An 11,388-nucleotide genomic window follows, 5' to 3' on the forward strand; every position below is an offset into this window, starting at 1 on the left:
TAAGTATAATTGGACATATAAAATGATCAAGACAACTTATGATTTAGACAATGGTTGACACTACCATATGGCTTGATGAACACTAATATATGAAAATAAAATCATAAGTGATATATTGGTCCATTGTATAAAATTGTGTTGTGATCAATCACCTCAATGATTCATGGAATTTAAACTAATGTTTTATCTAATCACATTAAATTATAAATCACTTAAAATTATAAATCACTTGCATTATATATAGTTAAAACCAAAGAAAATATAATTTATATAGCTCATTTTACTAAAGAAACACCACCTTTTCTCTCCTATATCAATATATGTCCAATGTGTAGAGTTCCTAAGATACTTGAACACATACTATTTAAATATTTTCATGCCAAGATGGACCAAGGATATTTCATTATTAGGGTTAGCATTATGGGATACTAATATGAATCTAAATACTTGAGGTTTTATTTGGCTATAGTAAATTTATTGGAAATTTTATTAATTTGTTATAGCTTGTTTTATTGAACTAGATTTTTCCAATTCTATAGAATTATAATAATGAAGAATCATTTCTTGGTTGAATGATAAAGCTCACTATATCTTCTACATGGCTCATCTTCAATATGGTTTCATTGTACCTATCACAATCACCCTTAAAAAATTTAGAGAGGGTTTCTAGGAGCTTAGAGGTTGCTAGATTATTTTCAAAATGACACAAATCAAGTATACTAGATATTAGCTAGAATCAAGTGATTTAGGTAATGAAACAATTACAAAATATTATGTTGTGTCTAAAAAAATATAATAAGTATAAGGAAACTCTCATGAAGAACCTATAATCCAATATTGCACAAATAAATAGTATTGCAAAATTGATGTCAACTTCATACCAAATATTGTGAGGTCCAATGAAGAGATCGCCACTATCGAGCAATATTTATGGTATAATGAAGGGTACATCTACAATGAAATCTTTGCAAATTTTTTTTACTAATTTCTTTGTCTATTTGGTAATAACGAATTGGTATGTGATAGAGATATATACCTTTTAATAGTAAGAATACTTTTTAATACTTACCATTTGAATCATGTTTAGGGCTTACAACAATTTGAAAATAGGTATGAAGAATTTTAATTAGGAATATATAAACACTAGGATATACAATGTTTTGATTATGATGCTACAACAAAACTATAATGTTCAGGCCTTGCAACAAGTAATTAATTTTATAGTGAGTATGCTTAAACATCTAGGAATATGGGTTTTATTAATTTTATGTGGTAGTATGAATCAATGAGAGAAGTTTTAGTATTTTTTTTAGCATGAATAATTTTTTTTATAATTATGGTTTTGCTATCTTCCTAGTATGATTTATCTATATTATGAGATATTTTCTCAAATTCATTAGACTTGGATATCCTTTTCTTTTTTATTTGATTCTTAAATCTTTAAGTTTAGATTTAAGGAACATTTTTTGTTAAGAGCATTTGGAAATCCTATGAGGTTATAAAATCTTAGCTTTGATGGATTGGAGATAGGCTTCAAGATGGCCTCCCTCTTGACCAGTACAACTTTTAGTAGTATCTTCTCTTCCATGAGTAGGGTATCCCACTTGCTAAAGTCAAAGGGGTTAATGCAAGCTACACTTTCACAAAGTTGGCATTGAAAATTGTAAAATTTTATTTTCTAGATATAATATGAGTCACCAATCATGGGAGCATTTATAGGTCTAGTTTGATCGCTCTTGCCCAAATCAACAAACTTTTGACTCACTAATTTCTACTTTTTCTTCTCACATGCTTCATAAATTGGACATTCAGTTTATTAAGCCATAGTGGAAGGATTGGAAATGACATCCTTGTACGCATCTTTAATATTACAAAGCCAAGATGAGTTATCACTGGTTGGTGTCACACTTGCCCGTGCTCACTAGCAAACTCAACCAACAATGACACGTGTAGTCTTCTCAAAAGGTTTGGAGACTATAGTTCATTACTATGTGGTCTACCACCACAACACCCAAGACTACACACTTTTCTTGGAGTGTTCTTATTAAGGGATTGTCTTTAGGTTCCAATCTTGGATAGTTTGGGGTTCCAAATCCAAAGTGCTCTTTTTGTAGGCAACCAAAGTCTTTTTCTCATATTTTCTAGTTCTATCAAAGAGAACAACACTATTAGAGTTGGATCCCTAAGGTTTTCGAGCCTTTTAGGTTAGAATTATTTTCTTGGCATATGGCTTTGTTGGGTGATTCATCTAGAATCTTGTTCAAATCTTCTTAGATTTGGCATGATTTAAAGATGGAAATCTTATTCACACTTTGGAAGGATATGAATGTTGTTATTTTCACTTGCATCTTTCTTGCATTAATGTTTAGATATGTAAATTAAAACTTTCATATATAATAATGTTCTCATGCATATTCAAGTCGAGACCAATAAGGTGGTTCTTTAGGTGGCCTACTTGTAGGATTTGTTATAGAAATGGAGCAATGCCCTTGGTACAATTTCTCAAGAGCCACTAGATAATGCTTCTAGAAACTATGCTCCACCCTATGGGCATTGGTGTGGTCATAGCTCCTCTGCCTGATGTTTACAAATGTTGAGGTCCTAGGCTACTCATTGCTCTTTTGGTGATGGTGATGATGGGTGGAGACATCACTTAGCCTCTCTGCTATACCACGAGTTTTCCACTAGATGGTCTCATGTTGTGTCTATTATTTTTATAGTTCCTGCTACTTCTGCTTGGCCTTCCACCAATGGAGATTCTAGTTGACCTATTGTCACTTTTTCTAAGTGGTTTCCTCATCTGGCCATGGCAATTTGCCTCCCAAGAGAGAGGAGGGATAAAACAAAGAAAAAGAGAATCTTCATTGCTAGTAGTCTATTTCATATCCACCCATTGACCCTATTGAGGTGTGGGGTACAGATGATCACCATGACCCATCACCCTTAGCTGCCACTAGTTTGGCCACAAGAGGTGGTTTATGTTATTTATTTTTTATGAATAATTGACATTGTTTTCTAGTCATTGGCCATATGACTCTCATGAGACAATCTCATATCCTTGACCCTTTTGTGAAAATACACTTTGATATTATACTTTAATGGAGAAGCCTTATTCATAAACAAAGTTCTATGAATAAACAAAGTTCTATGATGAAGTTGTACAAATCAATTATCTAGTTAGAGAGAAGTGTTCTAGATTCTTGATATCTAGCCATGGTTAAATAGTTTTGTTGTACATGTATTGCATTTGATCTTAGAAGTGCTACATTATTCACTAGTGCAGGTATCCTAGAGAGTTGGTGTTACGAACATTCTACTATTGGGGATGTGGTGCAGTGGTACCCATGAAATATTTAATTCTAATCATTATTTATCTACTGTTATGCAAAAAATGTAAGCATGCAATGGTTCTTAAAGAATTGCCAAATAATCATAAATGTAACCGATAGTTGGATAATTAATATGTAACTGAAAGGGAAAACATACAATTTTGTAACTGTTACAATTGTCTTTATATAGACAAGATTATTCAATTAGAGGGGGCAATCGATAGTTGAAAGAGATAAGCTTAAACAATGGGGGCTCTCTGGCAGCAGCCAGAGAGCCATGCAAAATGTAATAATTGCTATATTATTATAACAGTTTCTTTTATTTTTGTTTCCCATCGTGTCATCCTCTCTGTAGCTTTCATGGTTGGATGTCTTGTAGTTTGTTATTGCAGAGTTATGATATAGCATTGAGTGATAATTGTTTTTGTTACATGTTTCGAATTATTTGTTTCAGAATGATAATGGATCATGAGCCTTTATTTTATTGTTTAAAGAAAGAAATTATGGAAGAGATACAGTTTGAAGTTTTTTTTGTCCTCTCCTCATCAGATTGGTATTAGAGCTCAGAAGATTCTGAGTGTGTAGAAGGCAATCTACACCAGGTAGAGTTGTGTATATGATTTTTGTTAGTGATGTTTTTGTGGTTGCAGGTGCTAGTTCACTTGCTGCAGATGGGTGGACAAGAGGTCTACCAGGTGAAGGCCATAGGAGATGGTCTAGGGCTAGAGAAGATGGGCCTTTGTGTGTCGCCAAAAGTCTTGGGGAGAGAGGCAAGAGGGACTCCCAAGTGAGGGACAAAGTGTTGGTGTTTGTGAGTAGCATGGAGGAGTGGACAGTGGAATGGGAGAAGCACTTGACGGCAACCAGTTGAACTCCATTGATGGGAGTCAGTCTGTGAAGAGTCACAATTGAAAGTGGTAAAAAATGGAAGTAGCAGAGGCATCGATCAAGTGAAGACATTTCCATAGGGACATGGAGATTTTGAAGCTGGGGAGTATGGTGCAGCGGCACCAATGAAATATTCAATTCTGATCACTATTTATCCACTGTTATGCAAAAAATGTAAGCATGCAATGGTTCTTAAAGAACCGCCAAATAATCATAAATGTAACCGATAGTTGGATAATTAATATGTAACTGAAAGAGAAAACATACAGTTTTGTAACTGTTACAATTGTCTTTATATAGACAAGATTATTCAATCAGAGGGGATGATCGATAGTTGGAAGGAGTAAGCTTAAATAATGGGGGCTCTCTGGCGGCAGCCAGAGAGCCATGCAAAATGTAATAATTGCTGTGTTATTATAACAGTTTCTTTTACCTTGTGTTTTTGTTTCCCATCGTGTCGTCTTCTCTGTAGCTTTCATGGTTGGATGTCTTGTAGTTTGTTATTACAGAGTTATGATATAGCATTGAGTGACAGTTGTTTTTGTTACATGTTTCAAATTATTTGTTTCAGAATGATAATGGATCATGAGCCTTTATTTTATTGTTTAAAGAAAGAAATTATGGAAGAGATACAGTTTGAAGTTTGTTTTGCCCTCTCCTCATCAGGATGTACAGATGTTATATTTCTCACACAGCAACAATGAAAAGTCGAGGGGTGGGGGGTGATAATGTTGCTACTAGCTTTCATTAACTTTAGCGTTTGCAAGAGGATTAACATGTCATCTTCATTGATTTTTCATAAAGTGACAGCTTACTGACTGGATAATTTTTTAATCAAGAGAAGCTTTTTGCTAAGAAACACCACTATCGTTTCCTGTCCATCAAAAGCGATCTGGTAACAACCATCGAAGAAAGTCCATGATGGAAATAAACAACGACTTACGTTGCAGCAATTTCCAATGTCTACGCAAAAACGTGTCTCTAATCTCCTTAACTCTGACTTTGTTGTTTGTTGGCGAACTGTTCCATTGAAACGGTCACCAACCCAACCAATTCACTATTGGCACCCTAAGTTCTCATATAAATACTTCATCTAAGTTCCCATACAATGCAACAAGAATTCAGACCTCCAAGTTAATTGAGAGATCAATTATGGACGATGTAAGATTCAATCAGCAGTTCTTTAAATCCATGGCTTTTCTACAAAAGCCTTTTTGGGTAGTTTTGTGCATTTTCTTTCTGGCTCATGCTAATGCTGTGGCAAACTCAGTCAATACTCAAAGTCACACTTTTGTTGTAAGTATCTTGTTAGCTGCTACGATGTTTTAGTTTATAAAGTTTTAATGAATAATGTGCACCAATGGCTGTGAGATTAACTCAAACTTGGGTTTTTCTGCACCATTACAGATTGAATCTAAGCCGGTGACAAGACTTTGCCAAACGCATAATATAATCACAGTGAATGGTCAGTTTCCAGGGCCAACGATCTCTGTTTCTAATGGAGACACTCTCATTGTCAAAGTCATTAATAAGGCTCAGTACAATGCTACCATTCATTGGTATGTTTAAAGTTAATCTAATATTTTGGAGATGGGTTAAGATTCTTAAATTGATTTATTTTTCCAAACTTAATTCATTTTGTTCTTATGAAATATATACTAGTAATACTTTTTCTGACATCTGATTGAACATTTGTTTTAGGCATGGGGTTCGCCAGATGCGTACAGCGTGGGCTGATGGACCAGAGTATATAACTCAATGCCCCATTCGGCCTGGTGGGAGTTACACGTACAGATTCACCATTAGCGGCCAAGAAGGCACTCTCTGGTGGCACGCCCACAGCTCATGGCTCAGAGCAACTGTGTATGGAGCCCTAATCATAAGTCCCAAGAAAGGAACATCTTATCCCTTCCCAAAGCCCGCTCAAGAGATTCCTGTACTGTTAGGTAAGCTCTAGACAAAATGTATTGTTTATTAAAATTCAAATATCAAAAGTAAAATAGATTTTTTTTTTGAAATTTAGCATTTGATCTTTATGATTTCTACATTCTGTGATTGAAAACAGCAAAAAAAATTGGAAAAAATACTCATTTTCATAAATCTATGAAAAATAAAATTTGACTATTTTTTGTCTTTGATACATTTTGTCCGCCTTTATCTCCTACACTCTCCCTCTATAAATATGCCAAAGACAAAAATACTCAAACATGACTCTTTTTAAGATTCACGAAAAAACAGTGAAATTTTCTCAAAAAAAATGTTTTCGATCATAAAATATACAGATCATGAAAATCAAATTCTAAAAATTTCAAAAAAAAAAATTCATTGTATTTTCATTTTTTCGAAATGTAGTCAATAGTACAATTTGTAGAGAGGATAGCCGCGCCCCATGTACTAATATATATGTGAGTGGTATTTGTGATCAGGGGAATGGTGGAACAGAAATCCCATCGATGTGGTGAATGAAGCAACACGAACAGGGGCAAACCCTAACATCTCAAATGCTTTCACTATCAACGGACAGCCAGGAGATCTGTACCAGTGCTCAAGCACAGGTGCCATCAAATTATTCAAGAACTTAGTTTTAGAATTGATAGTTTTAATTGCTTCCAATGAACTGATGAAAAAATAATATTGATAAATGCAGGTACAGTTAAGTTTCCTGTCAAGACAGGGGAGACTAATCTCGTCCGCCTGATCAACGCTGCACTCAATACTGATCTATTTGTAGTCATTGCAAACCATGAGATAACTGTGGTAGGAGTGGATGCTTCGTATACAAAGCCCTACAAAACAAGTGTGTTGATGTTGGGTCCTGGCCAAACCACAGATCTACTTGTGCCTTTCAACAAAGGAGGAGGAAGTTACTACATTGCTGCTCGAGCATATGCCAGCGCTCCAGGAGCCCCATTTGATAACACCACAACCACTGCCATCTTTGAATACAGCAATGGAAACTCTTCCCCTGTTATGCCCCAGCTTCCCTTGTATAATGACACACAAACCGCCACCCAGTTTGCTAGGGGCCTTAAAAGCCTCGCCTCACAAGACCACCCTGTTTTTGTTCCTCAGAAAGTAGATGAGAGTCTTGTTTTCACGGTGGGATTGGGACTCATTCCATGCCCAAACAATTCATGCGGAGGTCCCAATGGAACAAGATTTGCAGCGAGTATGAACAACCACTCATTTGTTCTTCCATCCACTTTATCAATTCTCCAAGCCCATCATTTTGGGATCAAGGGAGTGTTCAGCAATGGCTTCCCTGATGCTCCTCCAGTGCAGTTCAATTACACTGGACAGAACATTAGCAGGAGCCTCTGGGCTCCTCTGAAGACGACTACTGTGAAAGTGTTGAAATATAACACGGCTGTGCAGGTGATTCTTCAGGGGACTAATATCTTCATGGGTGAAAGCCACCCAATTCATTTGCATGGATATGATTTTTACATAGTGGGATCAGGATTCGGGAACTATAATGCAGCAACAGATCCATCAAAATTCAATCTTGTGGATCCTCCGATGCGTAATACTGTCAATGTTCCAGTCAATGGGTGGGCTGCTATTCGGTTTGTTGCTGACAACCCTGGTAAATATCACTTCCTCTTTCTCATTCTTATTTTCATAGCCATGCAGGAATTCAGTGTGTGATGAAATTGTATGAATGTGCAGGAACATGGTTGATGCACTGTCATTTGGATGTGCACCTAGGGTGGGGTTTGGCCATGGTGTTTGTCGTGGATAATGGGGGAGATTACTCATCAACTTTAGAACAGCCTCCTCCAGATCTTCCAGTTTGCTAAGGACTGTGGCATCAGATTCTTTGCTCTATCAGAAAATTCATACTGACCAAGTGTTATGTCTTTTGTTCTCCATATTCCACGATTTTCTCTTCTTATGCTTTTTATCTCTATCCTAAGATGGCTGTTCAACGGGATCTAGATCCAAGACCAAATATACATTTCTTATTCAATAGTGGGTGATAAATTTAATTATTTTATTGGGGTAATAACACAGCCAAAATTGAAAACAATGAGTATTATGTAATTTGTATTGTTATGTTTACAGATAATAGAAACTATTCTTATTTGAAGACTTCTACAAATAAAATATTGAAAAGGTGCTGATTTTACGGTTGTCAATGGGTCTGAATCAAAAGTGACTACAAGTTTATGGTAATGAATAATATCAACTTATTTGCTTGAAAATAGACGATGTTTAGAGAAATAGAGAGGATTAAGGTGAGGAGTCAGGGTGCATGCTACTATTAAAGAATTTCCACCAGTTGTTCTTATTAAATGGCGAAAGTGACTCTGAAGGCTGAAGTTATGATTAAACTTCTGTGCAATTTCAACAAATTGAGTGCTCATTTTTAATTGAACCGCGTATCGTGGCACTATAGAAGTATGGAAACTTGCTTATTGTGGTGATCTATGTGAACTTTTCTCTACAATAATGCCTCAACAAACGCGTGTGTGTATATATAACAAGTTTCATATTTTAATAATTTTATTATATTTGATTAAGATTTTTCATTTGTACAATATTAATAATAATAAAAATAATAATATATTCTATAATTTCTTATTTATTGACATTCATATTATTGTATTTTATTTTTATAATTATATTTAGACTTTTGCACGAAAGTGGTTTATATCTTTTTGACATAAACCAATTATATCAATTCTAAGAACAAAATAAACTTCTCAACTAGATAAAATTTATTACGTATATTAATAACTAATAAAAATCTTTACTTTTATATTAACATTTCTACCTAAAACAATAACTCTACAAAATTGAAAATTATATTTGACTTTAATTGAAAGCTCATTGAGATCAAAACTTTGTCCCACAAATCCAACTAAAACTAAGCTTATTGTTGAAATGTAGAAATATAACATAACTTGTAGAAGCTTATTTGTCCAAAACCTTTTTGATAGGCCATTCATGTTTTCATGCTTAACATGTTTAAAAACATAACATCATTAAAAAGGAAGTAGAATTAGGATAAGGAAAACTCTTACCCAAAAAATGCAATATACTTTTCCGTTTATGCACTTACAGGACCACATTGAAACAAACTATAACATCATAAATTGTTTAACAAAATAATTTGATGTTATAGTTGGGACTTGATTTAGTATGAACTTTCCTAGTTCATTTTGAGACCATTTACACATTGTGATATCCTCAAATTCATCAATACCCTACAATTAAATCATTGCAAAACATGAAATCTAAGATTGGGTTGTATGTTAAAGGCCTTGATGCTTGGATCTCCCTTTCAGAGGCGTCTTTAAGTGGACCAAACCACCTTTACATTCCATGATCTAATATCATTCATTGCATTTGATTTTGAATTTTAGCTTTTGCTTGAAATAACCTTCTAAGCCCATTATAAAGAGAAAGTTTTCTTTTATTAAGAGAAAATAGGTTTTATAGGGACTAGAAACCCAAGCTAAAAATATCAACAAATGAACAATATGACCAATAGAAAATCAACAACAAGAACAACACAACACCTAGCAATAGAAATGGAAAATAGGGGACTAAACCTGAGCAACCTTCAATTTCTTAACTAAGTCTAAATTCTTATGAATAAAATTAGAATTTTTTCTCCTAACATTACTAACAATATTTTCAATGTGAGTTTTCCCCTTATCCTTGTGGCATAACCTAGTGGCAGGGCCAAGCATATGCCTTGTTTTAGCATCACACTCTTTGGCCTTTGTGTGCTTGGTTGAAAATGTATCCTTGAAGTGCACCTTTTTAGTGAAATTAACACTCACTAAGGGTGAGACATGTAGATCCTTAGAAAGAGCTTCAAAAGCCATAGCTTAATCATTTAACTTCCTTAGCCCCTAGATAAAATTATTCATAGTTTTCTTGTTAACTACCATAATGGTTTTGACTTTGCCCTACATATCACAAAGGATATATTCTATGGACTTTTTATTCTCTTCTCATGGTTTACCTTTAACTCACAAATCTATTTTTCCATTGTATTTGTACTCTCCATGATGGCATAAAGTTCTTGTTTAGAAAAAGGAACAATCACCTTAGTACCATTGTTTTCAAATACCATCCAAGGAAAAAATGCATTTTGGTTGTTGAAGAGTCCCTTAAAATCATTATTGACACTTGAGGTTTCAAGAACATAGAAACCCTTTTCAAAAAAGGTCTCCATATCTTCTACTGTTTCAAGATGACTAGGTGGAAACGTCATTGGAAAATATTTATTGGGTTTAATAGAGAGATGGAAACCATGGTAAGCCTTATGTTCATGCATGTGACCCCTAGGTAGTTTTTTGGTTGTAATATACAAAGACCCATGATAATTAGTAGAGCTAACCACCTTCCTTTTACCATTTTTATCCTTATTAGGATCCATTAAATCATGGATGTAATCCTCAAAGAGAAAATAATTGAATTATCATCATCAAACACAACAACCCCTTTTCGAGAAGTGGAAACTAAAGGCCTTTTCCTAACCCCACCATGGAAAAACTCATTTCTATTTGAACGATCAAACTTCCATTCTAATGGGGTATCACCATGGTCAGCTCTCGCATTCTTTTATACTTTGCACCTTTCTAAGGTGAAGAATCCATTTCTACATGTTGCATTTTAGCATATTCAATTTTTCAGTATGACTCAACTATCATGCAAAATAAGGATAGAAGGGTTTTGGGGATGAGCCTTTAAAATATGATGGATAGATGAAAGAAGATAAAAATTGAAAATAATACATTTCTCACGTCTAAAATGATTCAAAATCACCTCATAGTCTCTTGCTCATGGTTTCTTCAGAATAGCTTTATCACACCCACCAGTAGTAATCTTCTTGACCTTTTCCCTCTCACAAGATAGGAATAAAACATCCATGGCTTTCTTAGCATTCTTTTTATCCATGTAGAACTTTCTTCCTTTGATGATTAAATTTGAAACTATGGCTACCAATTCTTCATTAATTTCTAATTCCAACCAATACTTGCATAAGGTACCATCTTTCCAAATAATAATAAAAGACTCATAGGCATTAGACCCATGAATGATTTCAATTTACCCCATTATATCCCCCAGTAAAATAGTAAACCAAACATCTTCTTTATTTTGGCATTTCTCATACACAATCATCTCCAGTCTAAATTATGGTCATCACCCATGA

General features: G+C 34.5%; 1 protein-coding gene across 1 annotated transcript; it reads left to right on the forward strand.

Annotated features, from left to right (window-relative positions):
* Positions 1-5,346: 5,346 nt before the first annotated feature.
* On the forward strand, positions 5,347-8,307 carry LOC149556608 (laccase-12-like). Its single transcript, XM_089831002.1, has 6 exons — positions 5,347-5,513; positions 5,625-5,776; positions 5,919-6,163; positions 6,644-6,772; positions 6,865-7,803; positions 7,887-8,307. Exons 1-6 carry the CDS (start codon positions 5,370-5,372, stop codon positions 8,015-8,017), a joined length of 1,740 nt encoding a protein of 579 aa, XP_089687128.1. The 5' UTR covers positions 5,347-5,369; the 3' UTR covers positions 8,018-8,307.
* The last annotated feature ends 3,081 nt before the right edge of the window (positions 8,308-11,388 follow it).

The sequence above is a fragment of the Cupressus sempervirens genome, chromosome 5 (assembly GCF_028749045.1).
Source record: "Cupressus sempervirens isolate cs-2001-9-10 chromosome 5, ASM2874904v1, whole genome shotgun sequence".
Lineage (NCBI taxonomy): Eukaryota > Viridiplantae > Streptophyta > Pinopsida > Cupressales > Cupressaceae > Cupressus > Cupressus sempervirens.

Excerpts from the sequence above, each read along its gene's own strand:
- LOC149556608 (XM_089831002.1), top strand. The coding sequence starts at position 5,370 with ATGGACGATGTAAGATTCAATCAGCAGTTCTTTAAATCCATGGCTTTT. Across the intron at positions 5,514-5,624 it reads CTCAAAGTCACACTTTTGTT|ATTGAATCTAAGCCGGTGAC; the intron begins GTAAGTATCTTG and ends GCACCATTACAG. Across the intron at positions 5,777-5,918 it reads TACAATGCTACCATTCATTG|GCATGGGGTTCGCCAGATGC; the intron begins GTATGTTTAAAG and ends CATTTGTTTTAG.